This window comes from Pseudorca crassidens, chromosome 8 (genome assembly GCF_039906515.1).
Source record: "Pseudorca crassidens isolate mPseCra1 chromosome 8, mPseCra1.hap1, whole genome shotgun sequence".
Lineage (NCBI taxonomy): Eukaryota > Metazoa > Chordata > Mammalia > Artiodactyla > Delphinidae > Pseudorca > Pseudorca crassidens.
The window spans coordinates 101351609-101372240 of NC_090303.1; the positions used below are offsets into that span (position 1 = coordinate 101351609).

At 54.8% G+C, this 20632-nt stretch overlaps 1 protein-coding gene across 2 annotated transcripts; it reads right to left on the reverse strand.

Annotated features, from left to right (window-relative positions):
* CRYGN (crystallin gamma N) lies at positions 1 to 20632 on the reverse strand. Of its 2 annotated transcripts, none has more exons than XM_067747489.1 (4): positions 20504 to 20632; positions 5565 to 5813; positions 3727 to 3872; positions 1 to 246 (listed from the first exon to the last, which is right to left on the reverse strand). In XM_067747489.1, the coding sequence occupies exons 2-4, from the start codon at positions 5727 to 5729 to the stop codon at positions 111 to 113; spliced, it is 447 nt and encodes a 148-aa protein (XP_067603590.1). In that variant the 5' UTR covers positions 5730 to 5813; positions 20504 to 20632; the 3' UTR covers positions 1 to 110. The 2 variants fall into 2 exon arrangements, with proteins under 2 accessions (XP_067603590.1, XP_067603589.1); XM_067747488.1 differs by lacking the exon at positions 20504 to 20632 and adding an exon at positions 7681 to 7868.

Consider the following 20632-nt stretch of genomic DNA (forward strand, 5'->3'; position numbering starts at 1 on the left):
TTGGCTTTTATGACGTTTATTTCCCACGGTCCGAGTCCCGGGCGGGCTGGGGGGACTGTCCCTCTCTCCGGGCCGCTCCTGGTCGCAGCCAGACACCGGCGGGCGGGCGGTTAGAAGAAGTTGGCCACCCGGCGGAGGGACTGGACGCGCGCGCTCTGGGCCTCCCAGTCGGAGAAGCTGCGGAAGTCGCCCCGCTCCACCAGGTACATGCGGCCGCGGTAGTTGGGCTCCTCGTACAGGACCCACCTAGGCCAGAGGGCGGCAGAGGTCAGGGCCCGGTGCTGAGCAGCGCAGGGCCCGGCCGCTCCTGTCCTGGCACCACAGCCGCGCGTGCCCTCCTTCCCCGCAGCCGCCGCCCCGCGCCCCTCCGCCCCGGGCCAGCCCTTCCCGCCCGTGACCCCATCCCCGTTCTTGGCTTATTTCTCCGCCCACCTCCCGCCCGTCCTTTCACTGCCCCGTGTGTCCGGGCCAGTGCTCGGTGAGACACTTTGCACCCAGGGGTGCTCAGTTGACATTTGAAACTGACCAGTCCAGAATGTTCATCACAAGGGCCAGGAGTGGTTCCAGGACGCACGTCCACTCTCATCCTCCCACTCCCCCGCCCACACACCCCACTCCTTCCTGCTCCTGAAAAGGGCTGTTTGCACAGACAGCACTCAGCACGTGGCAGGGGGCCTGGCACAGAATGGGAACTGATTATTATTCATTCGTTCCATCGTTCAGCAAATGTGTTCCTGGGTCCACGTGTGCGCCCAGCCCTGCTTCAGGCCCTGGCGAGTCTCACATCAGTCAGACCACAGGTTCCTGCGGTGGGGTGAGGGGTGAGGGAGGCAGCTGCACGGATGAGGGAGCCTTTCCCTCCCCATCGCAGCTCCCAGCTCCAGGGCAGCTGCTAACAGGCCGGGGAGCAGAGACTGGCGACAAGGACACGGACTGGTTTAGGAGCACCTATGGCTGGGCTCTGGGCAAGGGCAGGAGAGAACAGGGCCGCTCATCACCAGAGGCTATGGGGCTGCAGGTAATTGGGAAGGTTTCTCTCTTGGAAGGGGCGGTGGGGGGATGGGGCCCCCCGAAAGTCGTCTCTGCCTGCGGACCGGAGGGCAGGAGGTGTGATCTGAGGAGAGGCCTCCGGACACGTGGGGAGCGTGGCTGTCGCAGCCCCGTCCCTCCACTGTCCCTGAGACAAGCAGGCAGCTGGGAGGGCCAGGGGGACCCCCCCCCCCCACTGAGCTGGGCTCTGGAGCCTGTGCTGAGGGGCGAGGGGGCGGCGGCGGGGAGCACGGCAGGCCTCAAAGCCAACTTGGTCCACACCCACTCTGTCCAGGGCGGCCCTCTCCACCTCACTCTGGCCTCTTTCTCTTTGACCACTGATAGAACACAGCGTTTTTCTCTGTCAGTCACGGAGGGGCTGGGGGCCTTGGGAAGCAAAGCAGGCCTCAGTCTCCAGGCCCCCGACAAAGGGGCTACACACCCAGGTCTGGCTGCTGGGGTCCCTTCTGGCCCAGGCCATGGGGTGCTCTGACCTAAGGGTTCTTGTCCATGGACCCCAAAGCACTCTGGTGCTGAAGGTTTCTCCCCAGGAGACACATCCTCAGAATCTGTGAGCCCATCCAGCACAAGGCCAGCTGCCACTCACCTGCCACCACCGTCCCTCTCCTCCCCCGTCCCAACCCCACATCCGGAGCCTGGCACAGTCCGCTGAGGGTCAGGGGTCGGGCGTGAGAGAGAGGTGGAGAGTGGGAGTGAGTGGGGAGCACTGGGCAGGCCGGGTCCAGTTTGGCCTCTCCCCACCCCTTGCCCCGCCGGCCTCCCCGTGCCCACCGCATCCCCCACCCTGCCCATGACCTCCCCACACTCCGCGCACATGCTGAGGCCGTGGCCTGAGGCACCTCCAAGGGAGTCAGCCCCTCCCTCCCTCCCTGGAGGAGCTGGGAAGGACCCTCAGCAGTGTCCTGGGCTGCCCTGGAGCATATGGGCGTCCCCAAAAGGAAGAAGAGGAAGGGACCGGCTAGGCCTCCACGGGAACCCCTCACCCTCCCCTGCTTCCTGCAGTGGGAGGGAGGGGCGCGCTGTCCGCCGTCGGCACCAGGACTGCACCCTTGGGAAGTGGGCCTCGAGGTGCTGGCATATCTCTTCCAGGTGCCCTTCAGGACACGGGTCTGTGGGGACAGGCCATTCCTGAGCGACTTGGGACCCAAAGAAAATGGCTTCTGGCAGGTAGGAGGTGTGGGGAGACCCACCTTGCACCCCCAACCTCAGATGCCCGGAAAGCCCTCGAAGGAGGTCACGCCCACACTAGGGGACCCTGGGGGGCACCACTGGGCAGCTTTTCCTTGCCAAGGGCTTACATTTTTTTTTTACAAGTTAAAGTCACAGGAGGCCAAGGACGAGGGCTCCATGGGGAGCGGAGCAGAGCCTGGGTCCAGACGTGGGACCCACTGCAGGCAGTGCCCCACGGAGTCCTCGCCCCTCTGAGCACCATCTCCGCTTAGGTGAAGTGGGGGGTGAAGTCCCTACAGTCAAATCTTAGCTCCTACCTTCCTGCCTTTTTCTCTTAACAAGCCCCTGGAGTCCCGGGGGTGGCTGGAGGGGGACTGGGCCTCGGGGCTCAGGACACCTTCTACACAAAGGTATGACTCTGGCCTCACAAGACACAACTTAGCCAGCAAATGGTCGTTTTGGAATTCTACCCCCGGATTGCCAGGTGCCATTGACTGAGGGCAAACCTGGAATTTCTGAAAGGCCTTTGGGTCAGGGGCCCAGGGCCCAGCAGCCAACATCTGACCTCGCAGGGGAAGGTGGGGAGTTCTTCCTCCAGCTCGGCCACGTCCTCCTTCAGTCCCTCCCATGACCATTCGCTTGCACCCTGATCCCGTGCCTCAGAAACACAGACGGCAAAGGGCTCCCGTAGCTGCTGGGAGAAGAGCCAGGCTCCTGGGACGCACGTCTCGGGGCTCTTCTCCTGGGACATGGGGCTGAGATCTGGGGAGACACCCAGCTCTAGATCAGGGACAGTCTGACTTGAAGCCAAAGGCCTGGCTGCAATCCCAGTGGGGCCACTCCCAGCGGGGTGGGGTAACTTTCTGGGTCTCAGCTTGCTCCTCTGTAAAATGGGGCAACGCTCTCCACTCAGCTGGGCAGATGGGGTGTGAGCAGGGGCTGTGAAACTGGCACAAAGGGTGTGCACAATGGGCGTTCAGATGCCCTTGGCTGGTGGAAGGAACCCGGTGTGCGGGAGTCGACAGAAGCACAGGGTTCTGACGGCTCTCTTGGGCTAGGGCGGACGAGCCCCCCTGGGCCTGGGGAAAAGCCTCCCAGCCGCTCTCCATCCCCCAGAAGTGAGCCACTGTGACATCATCTCCCCGGGAGGCCACCGCGGCAGGGCTGGGCGTGTGGTAGGAGAGGTCCAGTTCGGAGTAAATAACGGGTGAGCATGTGGGCAGGCCCACCCTTGCCAGAGCAGACTTCTCCCAGCTCGAGAAAACCAAAGCGCAGTCCATGAGCTCAGCCCAGTCATAGAAAACGGCTAGGGCTGCAAAGTGCCCTCCTGCCATCGAGGGGGGCCTTTGGGGCCCTGTGTCCCCTCACCATGGCTTTCCTGGGCCAGGGGGACAGATGGGGGAGGGAAAAGGTCTCTGGGCAGGGGACAGGCGGCCCCCCTGCTGGGGTCTGATCCAGCCCGGCAGGCGGGGAACTGTGGTCAGCGGCCACGCGGGTTCTACTCACGCGCCGTCCCCGTACACCTTGATGGCGTTGACCCAGTTCTTGGTCCAGCCCTTACTCTGAAGGAAGGGACAGTCGTCCTTGAACTCCAGGCACTGGCCCGTGAAGTTGCAGCCCTCGAAGATTTCTAGGCGGAAATGCTCCCCATGCTGTGGGCCCCCCACAAGTGGAGGAAGGAAAGAGGGTGAACAGTGGTGACGTTTCCCGTCATAAACAGGAGCCCGTGTGGGCAGGAGCTTGGACCCATCCAGCACCCAGGGCACCCGTGAGTTCCTGGGCTGGGGGGCCGGTGAGTACCCCGACCTCAACGCACGCCCCTCAGACCAGAACTGCCGCTCATTCTTGCGTATGAGATTTGGTTGGATGAAAGGGGTCTATTAGTTTAAAAAGATTCAGAGCCCCTGAACCAGTCCAGTCACTTCGTTCTTCAACTGCAGAACCCAAGGTCCAGAGAGGGCCAGATCTCCTGGGACAGCGGCCGCCCTCGGACCGGCCTGGGCCACTGGGCTTCCTCCTGCCCCAGACATACCACCGCATTCCTCTGCCCTTCACCCGCTCCTGGGCCACAGGCCACTGGCAGCCTTTAAATGATAATATTTTACAAACTGTAATAGAACGTTTATTAAAACACGAAGCCAAAAATCTAAAACAAATAACAGGGATCTCATTTGCTGAAATCCCTGCTGGCTCCCTGGGACGAGGACATACATCTCCCCATAAGATTCCCCGTATTTCCAAAGACCGAGGTGGGCCAGCTCCCCACGGGCTCTGGCGCCGGCGGGGGCTGGGTCTGCGCCACAGCTGGCCCCAAGGACAGCTCTTCCGAGAACAGCATTCGAAAGATACCCAGGGTAGTTTTCATATAAATAGCATTATGCAAGATCCAGGGCCAGCCATGTTAATTCTTTTTTCCAAATGTCCGTGACCTGGTGGAAATCTTAAGAAAGCATTCTTAGAATTTGAGAGGCCAACGCCCAGCTGGTTTTGCAACCCATGTAGAAAAGAGAGGGGTTTCCACACAGGAGGCCCCTCCCCTGGGGGTCCTCAGATGTCCGTCCAGGAGAGGGTCCTCCCGCAGACACAGGGCCGAGACTCTCTGATAAGTTGTACACCCCTGGTCTCGGGAACCAGCCATTTCCCACCCTAGCTTCTGGAGCTCACAGAAGGTCAGTTAGGACTTTAAGATGGAAAAATTCTAAGGAATGGGAATGCCCAGTCTCAAACCCTATACCCTGAGGGCAACATCGCCATGGGGGAGTGACACCTCTCATTGGCTCTCCCGCACGTACTGGGTGGCCCTGTGAAAAGGCAGCCACCTGCTGGCTCCTGCCCCCCAATTCCCGCTGCCTGGCCAGTGATACCTAAGCTTCCTCCGTCGGCCACTCCATTGAAGGCTCCTGAAAAGCACTAGAAGATGACCTGCTTGGGTGGACGCACCAGGACCACATCAGCCTTACTTTAGCTGAATGCTCCCCTATCTGGTTGCAGAGCCAAACCTCTCATGTTTTCAATAGCATTTTAAGTGGAAAACTCAGCAAGATTTTGGCATCAGAAATTGAAAGTGGTTTCCTGATACATGGCTGAAAATGCAGGAATGAAAACTCCCAGGGGCTTTCCTATTGGGTCCCCACGCATGGGAGTGGCTGGGTCTGTGTGGGGACATCTCTCGGGCTTAAAGATCTCACAGTCTCATCCGTTCCTAAAGCTGGGAGGGCCCTGCTCCCCCCACCCCCACCCCCCGATTACTCATCCCACGTCTAACCAGGCCTAACTGGGCCCTGGGTCACTCCAGCAGGAACCGCCCCCACCCCGGCCAAGTGGAGTGGCCCAGGCCCACTCACCATTCCAACAGGCCGACAGGAGCCCATGTGGTCGTTGTGTCTGTTCCAGAGGTAGAAGTCGGGGTAGTCGCCGTGCTCCAGGACGAACTGCTGGCCCCGGAAGTCGGGGTGATCGAAGCAGACCCAGGCCCCACTCTCCACACGGACAGAGTTCACCCGGTTCATAAAGCCTCGGTCTTGGAAGTTGTCACAGTCCCCGAAGACCTCCAGCTTCCGCCCCGTGAAGTGCTTGCCCTCGTAGAGAGTAATCTAGAAAGGCCAGGTTAGAGGACCCAGGAGTCAGGGGCTTCCCTCCTGTGGCCCAGCATCCACCACTGAACCCCAATTCCCAGGCCCTGGAGCCCCGACCTGTGGCATGCAGTAGGCGCTGTTGCCTGGGTGAGGGAACGCCTGGATGGCGGGTTGAGGTCAGACCCAGCACCCGGCTCGCCCCACCCCAGGAGGCCATGGTTGAGCAGACGGATCTCAGAAGATATGAGGGGACAGGGATTTCCCCTTTGTCCAGGGGCCCGTTTGAAAACAGGGTCTTTTCAAACTCCCACTGCATTTTTTAAACTCAATTTTTGTTTATTGTTAAAACATAACATCCAACGAAATGTTTCAAAAGAAAACACTTCACCTACAACCCTATAACCGAATATTCACTTTCCAGAAAGTCAGGTTTCCGAGACTGGGCCCCTTAACAGGAGATATTGAATCCAACGAGCCAAGTCAGGGCCTGGCACGGGATTAAAGGCTCCAAAGAGGGCTTTTTCAATGTAACCCCGTCCCTTTGTGTCCTAGGCCCCTCCTCTGGGTGACATGCATGTGTCAGACCTGGAGCTTTCTAACCCGGCGCTCAGTTCAGACACTGTGTCCTATGGTGGTGTTGCACTGATGGGTAGTCCCTGTTCCCAAACTAAACATGAACCAGATGGTCACTGGACTTGCTGTGGTGATCATTTGATAATGTATAAAAAAATATACAATGTTATACACCTGAAACTAATAAAGTCTTGTTAGTCAATTGTACTTCAATAAAAACAAAACAAAACAAAAACAAACAGAAGAACCATACCAACCCCAAAACTCACTCACTTTCTGCAGAGGAACCGAAAATTCCAACTCTCAATAACTCTTTGGGTTTCAAGAATTGTGCTCCTAGAAGGGCCCTGGCAAAGTAATGTTGCCTGGGGCCCAGTAACTGTGGTCATGATGTATGTGTACTGTCACTGATGGTGGAACTGCTCCTCTGGGCCCCTCGGAGTTAGGCGAGGCCAGACGCTTTGGCCAAAGGGATGTGTGTGGACGTGGACGTTTGAACACCACGCACCACTTCTCGCCTCTCCCTTTCCCTCTGCTGATATCAAGGTGTCCCTCTGCAGCACAGAGGAGGGTGTGCAGACCACAGTGGAGGTGAGCTCTCGGCGTTGTCGCTGAGGCATAACCCAGCCCCCGCAGACAGATACAGTAATGCTCTCACCCACTAACCTTGAATGTAGCCCCTGGAAACCAAAGGCAGTCTCAGCTTAGCTAGAATAGGGAGCCAGGGAAGGGGGTAGAGATCCAAACTTGCCACTCTTCCTGCACAAGGCAGGCCTGATGGAGGGCTCCCCCCGCCCCCAGATATTCAAGGACAACTGGTCACCCACAGGATTCGAAGGTCCCTCAAATTTCAACATTTTGCAGAGAACCTGCCCCAAGTGCCCGTGAGCAGATCCTGAGGAAGGAGCAGCCACGTTCGAACAGCCTCAGGCAAAGAAGCGGGGCCCAAGGGCTGCAGGGCAAGTCGAGGATCCCCACTCCAACCCCGGCACCCCTTAGGTCTGAGCCCCGTCCCTGCGCTGGGCTCTGGGGCAGGGGCTTGGCGCCGCAGAGCCAGTGCTGGAGACACTGGGTGGAAGAACTCCCCATCCACATCACAGAGGCCCTCAGCCGGGGCCAGGCACCCCGTTTTGTTCAGAAATTTAGCGCACTCTGCTCGGGGTTGTCAGAGGCAAAGGGCATCAAGCGGGTTGGCCGCACCTGTCCCCGGCCCCCATCCTCAGCACAAAGAGCAATGAGGGCGGGTGTCTGGGCCCCTGCGGTCACCCTGGGCGGCGGCGGACGGACGCGAGAGGTTAGAGTGGGCACTCACCTTCCCCGAGCGCTGCGCCATGGTGCGCCTCGTGCGCGGTCCCACCGGCCCGCGGGGGCCCCAGATATAGCGGGCGGCGCCCTGCTGGCTCAGCGCCGCCCCGACAAAAGATTTGCTGGGCCGGCGCGTTAGTGCTGTCGGGCGTGCTAAGCCCGCGAGGGGCCGCCCGGCCCGTGGGACCCAACCCGTTCCCCGCCCCCTCCCGGGGGTCTCCCTGGTGCTATCGCGCCCGCCAGCCCAGCCAGCCCCCAAGGCCACCTCTCTCGCCGGCCCTGCTGAGTCAGGACTGGTGGGCCCCGCCCCGCCCCCCGACGCCTCTGCCCAGGGGTGGGGTTCCTCAGGCTCCCCTCGCCCTCCCTCCTCCGCACAGAGCCTTACCAGACCTCCCGCCGCGCGCTCTCCCACCCGGGGACCCAGGCTCACGTTGCTACTGAGTTCGCTTTCTCTTAGAGTGAAGAAGGATGGACCCCTGCTCCAGAGGGCAAAGAAGACAGCCCCTGCCCGCCCCCCCGCCCGCTGCTCTTGTCCATCCCAAGTTTGTGTACCCTACCCACAGGGAGGCCAGACAAACCGAAATGTTGGAGCTCGCCACAGAGGAGGGTTTCTTGCAAGGGGCATGAAAGGAGAACCGGCTGGCTCACGCTCAAAAGGCTGCAACTCCCTGCTGGGTTTCAGGGAAGGTTTTTTTATAGGCAGGGTGAGGGAGGGGAGTTGCAGGGTGTCTCTGCTTGGCTGACGGTGAGGTAGTGGGGCGGTGTCAGGTGCGGTAGAGTGCGGTGGTGTCACAGGGGTTAACGTGATCAATCAATCGTCAGGCTCCAGTAGGCCTGGGGGCTACGTGCTCATGGTCATCAAGTAGTTAACTTCTTCCATTTGGGGGGGATTTTAGCATCTGTAAAACAACTCAGGAAGTGTGCTTCAGATGCTGTTATCTAGGTACTTCAGGGAGGAACTAAGGATTCTGTGAGCCAACATGGCTGATTTACCGTTCAAATTCTTACCAGTTCTCCTGGCCCCACTGCTCTCTCTATCACTACATGTTCACATCCTTCCACTCATTAATCCTTGAGCCAGGCTTTTGTGACTCAGGGGAGGCCTGGGAGACTTACAGCTTTTCTACAGACAAGAGTCAGGCAGAGACATGCGGGGGAGGGGTCTGTCGGGAAGGTCCAATAGGGTCCTGCTCTGTTACACTTCGGTCTTAGCTCCCAGCCCCACCTTAAATTTTCTGCTCCAGCAGCACCCTGGGCTGCCCCTACATCTCTATGCCAGGCTATGGTCCTGCAGACTCCACTTCTGCTGTTTTGCCCCCCAGAATGCTGTCCCTCTACCTCTGCCCCTCTCCGCCCAGTCTGTGCTCACCCTTGATCCGTTGAGGTGTCACCCGCCCTGACTCAAACCCCACTCGCCGGTGGGCCACAGTGCTCTGCACCCAGACCACCCTGGACGGCAAGGACGGGTTTACAGAAACACGCAGCCTCATCCCAGCGTGGGACTTTCTCAGGGCACAGACGTTCTTGGCACATAACAGAGGCTCAAAGATTGTTTGTGGAATGAACAGAGTCAACACTGAGGCCACAAGATGCGCACCCCCAAATTGCCGGGGGGATGAGACGTGCACGCGGAGAACAAAGCAGGGCGGTTAGCTGGGGCAAGGGGCCAACCCTGAGCTCGAAGGAGAGAGAGCTCATCCAAGCCATGGTGACCCCAGGGGGCTTCACAGAGGACAGGGCAGAGAGGACGCGGGTGCGGGGAGCAGTCTGAGCTGTTCTTAGGAAAGAAGATTTTTATCACCGTTTCACGGATGAGACACTTCAGGTCCAGGAAAAGGAGGTCATGGACAATGGAGGCACAGGGGTGACCTTGTCCCTGCTCTGGGAGGCTGGCACATGTAGTGCAGACACTACCACCTGCATGTCACCCTTGCATCCAAGGACAGGCCTGCCAGGGGGCCTGGCCTGACTGCCATCCCCACGGGCATCCACACTGGCCAAACCACACATTCTAACGTTTGCTTCCGGACATGGGCCCTGCTGGGGAAATGGAATTCAAAACAAAATCTCCCAACCCAGAGAGCCTGTCCATATAGGTTGAAGAGAGAGAACAGTCGTATTACTGACTAAGCATTAACCCAAGAGATGATGCGTCCCAGGCAATCTGTACAGTGACTGCAGAGACAGAGAAGGCTCAGCCTTTCAGAGTCAGGCAGACATACTCATTATGTACATGTTCTCAAGATATAATTTTCTCGTATCTTTATGCCCAGATACGAGAAAATTAATAGGCTTTGCAGTTCAGAGTAAGGTGGCAGCTGAAGTTAAGCCCCTCTCCTCCCCGGAAACTGGGAGGTGGGACATTATGTTTCAAACAGATAGCTCCCAGCTGCTACAGGAAACCTTCAGAGTATTAGATTGGCAAGAGGTTTCTTTAGCCATTAAAAAGGTGCACGTAACACACCACTGTAAAGCAATTACACTCCAATAAAGATGTTAAAAAAAAAAATGGCGCCCATACATGTGAAAAAGACAAAGAAATTCTGGAAGAAAAAGGGGAAGGGGGGTCTCTTCCCTTGTATTCACCTGGGAAAATTAAGCCCCTTATTATTTTTTTAAATATAGGCTTTATTTTTCAGAGCAGTTTTAGGTTCATAGCAAAATTGAACAAAAGTATAGAAGGTTCCCATACCCTCCCCACCTCCACGTATACCGTCTCCCCCACCATCAGCACCACACCCAGACGGTACGTTTCTTGTAGCTGATGAGCCTATATTGACACATCGCTATCACCCGAAGTCCACAGTTTGCATTACAGTTCACTCTTGGTGTCGAGTTTTGACAACCGTATAATGACATGTATCCATCATTATAGCATCATACATATACATACAGAGTATTTTCATTGCCCTAAAAATCCTCTGTGCTCTGCCTATTCATCCCTCTCCCCCCGCCCCAACCCCTGGCAACCACTGATCCTTTCACCGTCTCCACAGTTTTGCCTTGTCCAGAATGTCCTCTAGTTGGAATCATACAGTATGTCGTCTTTTCAGATTGGCTTCTTTTAATGAGTAATATGCCCTTGCATTTCCTCTACGTCTTTTCGTGGCCTGATAGCTCACTTCCTTTTAGCGCTGAATAATATTTCATTGTCTGGCTGCGTCACAGTTTATCCACTGACCTACTGAACAAGATACATCTTGATTGCTTCCAAGTTAAGGCAATTACGAATAAAGCTGCTATAAACATTCATGGGCAGGTTTTTGCATGGAGATCAGTTTTCAGCTCCTTTGGGTAAATATCAGCAGTATGTATCCAGCGAGTCTGGATCATATGGTTAAGAGTATGTTGAATTTTGAAGAGACTGCCAAACGGTCTTCTAGAGCGGCTGCACCGCTTGCATTCCTGCCAGCGATGAATGCGAGCTCCTGCTACTCCGCAATCTTGCCAGCACTTGGTGGTGTCAGTGTTTTGGATTTTAGCCATTCTGCTAGGTGTGTAGCGGGATCTCATTATTTTCAGAGTGTCTTATCTTTAATTTGTGTTTGCCGTTACTATGCCAGGGCCCACAGACAATGCACACAGGGGATGTGGGCAGAATTCAAAACAGCAGTGATTTGGGGTATTTTCTGCAAAGCATACTGAAAAATGACCAGTCACAGGCCTCAGAGAATTGGTAAAAAGTGAACCTGTCGATAAGATGTCTGCAATTTTAACCTCTATTCCCCATTCCCAATGCAACATCTCAATTCTCACTCAGGATTTTCATTATAAGGAGGTCAGGTCTGCCAAGACTCACATGATCTATGTGTGCCTGAGAAGAGCTCCTCCCCTAAATAGCTATCAATACATACATATACAAACACAAGACTGGCAAAACCTCACCAGTAGAGACTCATTTCTTTGAGTGGATCATCTTCAAAGCATTGTTAACATGTACTTTGAAATAGGTGAGATCTTAAGCCACATATGACAGCTAGTTGGGGACAAAATACTGGGGGAATGGGCTCAGCGTAAGTGTGGTGACAGTGGAAGGAGCAGGCTGAGGGTGCTACCTTGATTTTTAGAAAATCTCAATAACATGCAAACTTAAAAGCTGTCAGTAGCTGCTCAGTGTCAGAAAGTTGCAAAATGTGTGCTGATTCAGTGCCCACCTGCCTGCCTCCATCCTCCTGCCTCTTGTTTTTGTCAAGTCTCTCTCCCTTTTGGGCAATTTAGAGCATAGAGAGCTCTAGAGAATAAGGAACAATGACACACTCACTACCCAGGTTTGTCAAATATTAATGTGTTGCCATGTTTATGTCAGGTTGATTTATTTTCTTTAAAGAAAGAAGTCATCAGAAGCTTTTCCTCCCCACATATACCCACTACCGTGATGTTTGTGTTTATTATTTCTTTGCACGTTTTCACATCTTTACTATTTGTATACAGGGAAATAATACACATTTTTACAATGTGGCAATATTGTATATGCACCCTTCTGCAATTTGTTATTTTGTTGTTAGTGACCCCAGTTTCTGAAACGGTGAATGAATAACTCTTGGAAAAGTCCCTCAGAAAACTAAGTAAAATCTCCCATCTAGTTAGTAAATTGCATGCTGGGAAAATTCAGTGTATCTTAAAATCAGGCAAAGAATACTGTCTTTTTTTTTTTTTTTCTTTTGGCTGCGCCACAAGGCTGGTCAGATCTTACTTCTCCAACCAGGGATCGAACCCCTGCAGTGGAAGCACGGAGTCCTAACCACTGGACCACCAGGGAATTCTGCGTTTATGGGTGAAACTGTGGGACAATTGCTCATTGCATGTTGCAGGGTATCAAGTATCCTCGGGTCCTGCCTACTGAAGGCTACCCTTCCTCTGTCATTCTGACAAATGGAAACACCTTCACATTCCCAAAAGAACCCCGGGGCCAATCTCGCCCCCTTTGGGGTCCACACCTTTAGTAAAATTGTCAGGGGAAGCATGAGCACACCTTCAACTCCACAGGATGAAGCAAAGGCCCCCCAGACCCGTGCATTTGTGTTCAGCTTCTCAACATCGTCCATACGTACATCATGTTTGCTCTGCTGTTTACTGCTTACTCATATCCTTTGCTCATTTTTCCCGAGTCCTTCCTGACTGATGTGTGTGTGTTAACCTGTTATCTATTCCTTTGTGGTATGTCTATTAGTCTGTTATCTGTTCCTTTGCTTTTGTGTCTGTTAACCTGTCATCTGTTCCTTTGTTGTGTCCGTGTGTGTTTTAACCTGTAATCTAACCTATTATCTGAAGACCTTTCCCAGTTTGTGGCTTGAACCACTGGACTGGGACCCATTTTTATTGGACAGGGAGGGAGGGAACACCTTTAGCCAGAATCTGTGCCCTGTCTGTGGACTAGCCGGGACCTCAGCCTTCTGGGTTGAGGGGTGAAAACATCCTCTGGCTTGCTCAGTGTGAGGTCCCACGGACCAGGGGTTCCCTGCTCTGCCCGAGTTCAAATCCACTTCTAGGAGATGATGATAAGACATCTCCCTCCCAAAAGAGGGGCCAGAGGTCTCCAAGGGGGAACATTGGATTGGGGTAGGGAAGAAACGGGTGGTAGTGCAAAGGCTGGACGCGTGGGTCCTGGAAAGAATCCCCTTGTCCCCCATATCCTATCCTCAAATACTGCGCCGCTTAGGTAAGTGAAAGGCGCTGAAGCCTGACCCCTAGAGGTGGTTACAGTAACTACACTCCCCCTCCCTCTCAGGGAAATTGTTAGGGGCCAGGTAGTGGGAAGACATAGAATTATAATAAATTCAAAAATGGGGACAATAATAATGACTCTCATAGTGTTTACACAGTAAGGCACCAACGAAGACTTATTATATCATTTAATTTTCTCAACTATCTTAAGAGGTAGGTATTATTACCCCCATTTCATAGATGTGGAAAGTGAGGCAGAGTGAATAAGCAACTTGCCCAAGGTCACACAACAAGTAAGCGGTGGAGTTGGGATTTGAATCCAGAATCCATGCCCTCAACCACTACAGATGCACAATTCCAACATTCCTTCAGCGTTTGGCAGTTTTCCAAGGATGCCCAGCTTGTCTTTTCCTGTTCTTGTTTTGGACTTTGCTCCACCAGTTCTTCCTCCTTCACCTAAGTCTTCAACATTTCCTGATCTAATGCCTCAAAGGCCAAGAATATGCCCATCCTTTAAAAACTCCCCCTCAAATGCAAATTCAAAGCACAACGAGACATCACTATATCTCGTTAGAATGGCAGAAATTTAAAGAGACAACCAATTATAAGTCTTGGTGAGGATGCAGGGCAGGTGGACACTCCTGAGCTGCTGGAAGGGATGTAAAACCCTGCGGCCACTTGCAGAAACATATTTTTATAAAGTTAAGATACACCTACCGTGCGACCTGGTGTTTACCCACGAGCAATGAGAACATTTTTTTGAAAAGTAATTAACTTATTTTTTGGCTGCGTTGGGTCTTCATTGCTGCCTGCGGTCTTTCTCTAGTTGCGGCGAGCGGGGGCTACTTTTCGTTGCGGTGCGCAGGCCTCTCATTGCCGTGGCTTCTCTTGTGCAGCACGGGCTCTAGGTGCGCGGTCTCCAGTAGTTGTGGCTCGCGGGCTCAGTAGTTGTGGCTCGTAGGCTCTAGAGTGCAGGCTCAGTAGCTGTGGTGCACGGGCTTAGGTGCTCCGCGGCATGTGGGATCTTCCTGGACCAGGGCGCGAACACGTGTCCCCTGCATTGGCAGGTGGATTCTTAACCACTGCGCGACCAGGGAAGCCCCGTTAGTGCTTTATATATGGTTAGATATTTTGACTACGGATTCAATTCCTTTAACACTTACAGTTCTGTTTGGGCGTTGTATTTTTTCTCGAGTCATTATTGGTCATTTATAGTCTTCCATTCCATTGACCATCCATCTAAGTTTTCAGATTTACTGGCATATAGATGTTCATAGTGTCCATTTAAAAATTTTAAATGTTTTTATCTGCTGTGGTACCCTTTTTCCACTGCTAATATTCGAATCCGAGTTTACGGAACATTTGCATGTGGCCCTCGGTCCCTTCCTTATGTTTTGAATCTGAGTTCCCCGCCCCTAACCTGCTTCCCGTCCTGCGCCCCCGCCCTCCCAGGGGTGCTCTCATCTGAGAGGGGGAAACGCTAAGAGGAGGCCAGCCTCCGGGCCCCCTTTCCCGGCTTCCCAAGACTGGAGTGTGTTCCCATTGTGGGAAGAGTTGGTGCTGTCCACTTTCCCTCAATAGACAGCATCGCCCAGGTGGGGCTGGGGGTGAGGTGGGAGTCGAGAAGTTTAAGCAGCAGATGCTCTCCTCCGTGGTTCCTTGTGTTTCCTTGGCCTCCCTCACCTCATCCCAGAAAAGGAAGCCGGGGCGCCCATCAGCAGATCAGTCTTCCCCAAACAGAGTTTTCACCCGGCTTCTCCCCGCTGAGGAAACTCATCACAGAGCCGCCAGTAGACAGAGGGATGGAATTGCATCTTCCCTGAGAGGCCAGAACCGGCTCCGGGCGCCTGGTGACTCTTAGCACCCGGAGGGGGTGGGGAGCCCACCGGCCAGGAAGCATTGGCGCCTCCGGAAAGGTAACACAGGAGCTGTTGGTGGCCAGTCACCCATCAGGGGCGGGTGGCAGGACGGGCAGGGAGCCTGCGAGGAAGATGCAGCCCGCCGCGCCCTCGGCGCCGGGATCTGGGGGAGAGAGGAAGGGCCGACCTCCTCGCGGGAGGCCGTGGCGCGTGCGCGTGGACTTGGGGGCCGCGGACAACCGCGTGGCATCTCTCACACCCCCTTCCTTGCGGAGCTCTAAGATGTTAACACGCGGAGCACCGGGCCTCCGCCTCCCCCTCCCCCCGCCGACCGCCCCCCCTCCCCGCCCCTACCCCGGCGTCGGGCTCCCCTCCCTCTCCTGCGGAGTCCCCCGCTTTCCGATAGCCCTTCACCCCGAAAACCCGAAAAGGAATCTCGGAAAGTGAGAGAAGAAACCATGGACAAGCTTGCAGGTCACTAGGGCAGGGCCTCGGGAACCTACACCCCAGTACGGGCTGCAGCGGGTCAGGAATGCGGAGAAAAAGGGCGCAGAGTCCGTGCCTTCCTCGGACTCCAGGAGGCGACAGAGCAAACGCGGCCGGGGGCGGGGCGGGGGCTCAGGCTCCGCCCCAGTTGCTCTCAACTTAGAGAGACCCACCTCGCCCCACCCTCACCCTCACCCTCACCCCCGGACGCACCGGCAGCCCTTAAAATAGATGTTATTTGGGGTTAAGTCACTTGGACAACTGGCTGCAGGTGTCACCTATTTAAGAAAAATCGTTGGGAAAAACAACCTCGAGATTGAAATAAAATTTTTGTCTAAAACAATTTTCATTTTGTAGTGGAACATCAGAATCCAGCTCGAGAAACAGGCGTAAGTGGAAACCGATTGGGTTCAACTGCTTCTTCATTTTGCAGATGGAAAAAGGTGAATCCAGAAATGTGGACTGTCCCCCCAGGTGGCAGAGCAAGGGCAAGAACCTGGGTCCTCCACCCTCCCCAGCAGTCAGCCCAAGGTCACTTCTTTATTCCAGGGGCTGCATCTTCCCGAGGGGGTTATATAACCCAGGCAGCTTCCAGCAGCATCGGGATCACGTTGCACTCGTCAGAAATGCAAAATCTAGGTCTCGCCCCGGAACCCACTCAGTGTGACTCTGCACGAAGCCCCCCACCCCCACCTGAGGCTGCAGTGCGGCTCACACGCTCACGTATGTGCTGTACGGTCAGGCCTCTCGTGATGGCAGCTCTCTTGCTCTCTGTACATCCCCTTCCGGACTACACCCTATGCACAGACTGAGCTTCCTACCTACGTGCCCCAGGCCCCAGCTGGTGACTGTTCTTATCAAAGGGGCGGTGAGGGGTGTGCCCTTCTGCTGGTTTCCCTGGTAACTAATGAGCCAACCTGACGTCAATTCCCCCCATAACTGGTCATCTCCCCTTCCCCACCGGAAGCGAAGGCTGCCTCCACGTCCTGCCCACTGTCAGCCTCACATGGTGGGGTGTCGCTCCGGGACCTTGCTTCAGACGTGTAAGCTCCCACATCCATCAGACCACTGATGTCTGTGCTGCTGACTCTGGGCTCTTTCTGCAGTCTTGTAGGCCTGCGGGGTGCGGCCCAACAGTGCACACGTGTGTCCGCACTCACGTGTACGTGAAGCATCTGGGGGCCGTGGTCCACTCTTAGAAGGCTCGTGTTCTAGGTTCTCACACGAATGCGAGGTGACCCTTGGCAGGCGTCACAGACTGAATGTTTGCGTCCCCCGAATTCATAGGTTGAAATCCTAAGCCCCAGTGTGGTGGTGTGAGGCGCTGGGATCTTCGGGAGGTGCGCAGTCATAAGGGTGGAGCCTCACGAATGGGCCCGTGCCTAATGAAGACCCCGAGAGCTCCCTCATCCCTCCCACCACATGAGGACCATGCCTGTAAGCCAGGGGGCAGGCCTCTCCGAGACCCAGTCTGCCGGCGCCTTGATCTTGGACTTCCCAGCCTCCAACGATGAGAGAAAAACCTCCATTGTCATGGGCCACCCCAGTCTGTGGTGTCCAGTGAGCATGGCCCGAGTGGACCAAGGACAGCAGGCCACAACTTCTCAGAGCATCAGCTTCCTCCTCTGTAAACCTGAGAGTTCCGGCCGTGTGAACTTCGCTTGATCACGCTTACGGTGACCAGCTCGTTCTGGTTTGCCAGGGACTGTCCTGGTTTTCAAAGTGAAAGTCTGACCTTGTGGGACCCCCGAGGGCGGCCACAACAAGTACCACAAATGGGGTGGCTTAGAACAACAGAAATGTATTCTCTCCCAGATATGAGGCCAGAAGTCTGAAATCCAGATGTCTGGAGGCTCCGAGGGGAATCAGTTCCACGTTCCCCCGGCTTCTGGTGGTGGCTGGCAATCCCTGGCATCCCTTGGCACGTAGCTGCATCACTGCTGCACGTGTCTGCCTCTGTCCTCATATGGCGTTCTTCCTTCTGTGTATGTCTCTCTGAGTCCAGATTTCCGCTTTTTATAAGGACACTAGTCATTGGCTCAGGACCCACGCTACTCTAGTATGACCTCATCCTAACTAACTACGTCTGCAAAGACCCTATTTCCAGATGAGGTCACGTTCACAGGTGCTGGGGATCAGCTACAACAAAGATTTTGAGAGGACAGAATTCAATGCCCCTCAAGTCCCAGGCAAACCGGTTGGTCACTCAGCATATGCTCTGACTTCCTGCAGTCATAGAACTGCTACCTGTGGTCCCCCCTCATTCTTAGGTATCATTGCCTAAGCGGTTCTCAAAATGTGGTCCCTGAACCACTAGTAAATAGCCCTGGAACTTGCCAGAAATCCAGATGTCTTCGCGGAATCATGAGCCCCCCACCCCACCCCTTGTGCCTTCCCGAGCCTTCCAGGTGGCTCTGGAACGTGTCAGCGTTTGAGAACCAGTGGCCAGCAGATGAGCCGCCCCCCGCAGGCATCACAGGGGAGTCGGTGGCCGACTTGGAGCTGTTTCCATCATTTTACAACGTCACGCAACGCTCCAGTTACAGGCACAGAAAAGGTGGTGCCTCTGAATGATTTCTGCTCTGGGATAATACAAATCCACACGTCAGGGCCGAGGAATGTAACCTTTCCAGCTGCACCAGCTGTCAACACCAGGCTGGCACTCTGCTTCAGCCTTTTAGGGTAAAGTTCAGGACATGTCAACCTCACAGCGATGCCCATAGAAAAGCCAGAGATTACCGTATGGTTTTACTTGGATTCTTCGTTGATCTGGTAATGATGGGAGAAGGAGGAGGGACTAAAATGATAAAACACTAGGAAGCCAGCGACTCTTGCAGAGGGCGGCTCTCCCTGTGGGAGCGGCAGCCGGAAAGGGGCTGCTTTGTTTTTGGAAGAAATAAATCAAAGCTCTGCCCGGGCCTTTCTTGGGCAGCAGTAAGAACTGGGTGAAAGGTCTTGACTGCTGAGGCCATAATATTTCCAGAATCCTATGCTATTTCTTGAGAAAATTCATAACTTAAAAAGATGAGCTGGGAATTCCCTGGCGGTCCAGTGGTTAGGACTCCGTGCTTTCGCTGCCGAGGGCGTGGGTTCGATCCTTGTTTGGTGAGCTAAGATCCTGCAAGCTGCATGGCGCGGCCAAAAAAAAAAAAAAGAAGAAAAAAAAAATGAGCCAAGCCCATTTCCCAGGTTGTAACAGAACGTGGGAGCTGGAGGGGCCTTTGAGCGTGACGACGTCCTCAGAGGAAGGACCGAGGTCCCCACTCGGCATCTGAAGGAACAAGCTGTCTGTCCCCCGACCAGGGCTCATCCACTGCACGGCCACAGGGTTCGACGGGGCGTGTGCGCGACTGAGCCCTGCGGGTCCAGAGGGACCTTCAGTGCATGTGACCATGAACTGTGGCAGAGCCGCACGTCTTTTATTATCGGGCCAGACTGGAAGGAAACTTTTTTTTTTGGTGTGGTAAACTTGCTTGTGGAAGTAATCTGTGATTCTCCATCTTGCCTTCTTGGATGTGCAGCCCCGTGATGATACGGCAGCACTGCCGGAATTCGGAGTCACCGACTATGGCGGGGGACGCACAGGTGGGAACCTCGGGAGCTTCAGAAAGCAGTGGAGGCCCTGCCGTCAGGTGGAAAACTCAGGCCGGGGGTCTGGGTCAGCTCGTCATCCGCAGGGCAATGGTCTGCACTTGTATTTGGGCTTTGGGAACAGCGAAGGTTTTCATACTCGGGTCCGTTACAACAATCCCTGACAAAGGGAGGTTTCCTAGGTGCAGGAATCAAGGCCAGAGACTATAAAGAAGTTACCCAAAGATACGCACTAGCTGCAGAGATGGGACCACAACGGCTACGTTCTGAGTCTTAGTCCGAGGCTGCATTTATTTGGGGTTCCCTGTGGGTATTGGGGTTGTGTTCACACATGCAGTAGTGCGAACAATGAACTAAGAGTTGGGGGGTCTCTCTGGGATCAGGCCCCTCCTCTGAAAACAGATGCTAAGTTAGCTCTCAGCATCTTCGCAGTCCTAACTCCAGAGCTGACTTCCCCAGGTCATTCTAGGAAGCTATCAAAGGTACGGAAAGGTAAGAAGAATGGGTAACACAAAAATGTTACTCAATGTCAAGCTTTTTGGCTTAATGTAAAACTGTCCGCTCTTGGGGAGGTGAAGGAGTGGGGTGATTCTGGAATTTTCTGAGAACGCTTCTGAAGGCGCCCTGGTTTCCTGCTGGCACAGCCTTCATGGCAGCCTCTGTTCACCTGCACAACAGTCTCGGTCAACTTGAGTCACCAGGGCAGCCAGAAGCCTTCTGCAAGCAAGCCTCTCACATGTGGCTGCAGCCCGCAGGAGCTGGAGATGTTTTTCTCTGGAGTCTAGACTTCTCCAAGAATTGTTAAACCTTGTTTCCATTTAGCCGATCATCTAAAAGGCAGCGGGCATGGGGCTTCCCTGGTGGCACAGTGGTTAATAATCAGCCTGCCAATGAAGGGGACACGGGTTCAAGCCCTGGCCCAGGAAGATCCCACATGCCGCGGAGCAGCTAAGCCCGCGAGCCACAACCACTGAGCCTGCGCTCTAGAGCCCGCGAGCCACAACCACTGAGTACACGTGCCACAACTACTTAAGTCCACAAGCCTAGAGCCCGTGATCCACAACGAGAAGCCACAGCGATGAGAAGCCCGCGCACCGTGACGAAGAGCAGTCCCCGCTCGCCACAACTAGAGAAAGCCCACGCGCAGCAACGGAGACCCAACGCAGCCAAAAATAAATCAATCAATCAAAAAATAAAAGGCAGCGGCGTATTCTGCGTCCTCTGACTTACTGTTAACGAAGACTGCTACCATCTGAGTCCGAGGCGTCCGAGGCTGGCTGCACCAACAATGGTAAGGGCGCCCGGTAGGTGCGCTCCTTCCTTGTTAGGAGCCGATAAGGGGTGGACCCAAGATTAAAG

Coding starts and splice junctions, on each gene's coding strand:
- CRYGN (XM_067747488.1), bottom strand. CDS start 7,701: ATGGCGCAGCGCTCGGGGAAG. Junction 5,814..7,680: donor TGGCGCAGCGCTCGGGGAAG/GTGAGTGCCCAC, acceptor TGGCCTTTCTAG/ATTACTCTCTACGAGGGCAA. Junction 3,873..5,564: donor CCTGTCGGCCTGTTGGAATG/GTGAGTGGGCCT, acceptor GGGGGCCCACAG/CATGGGGAGCATTTCCGCCT.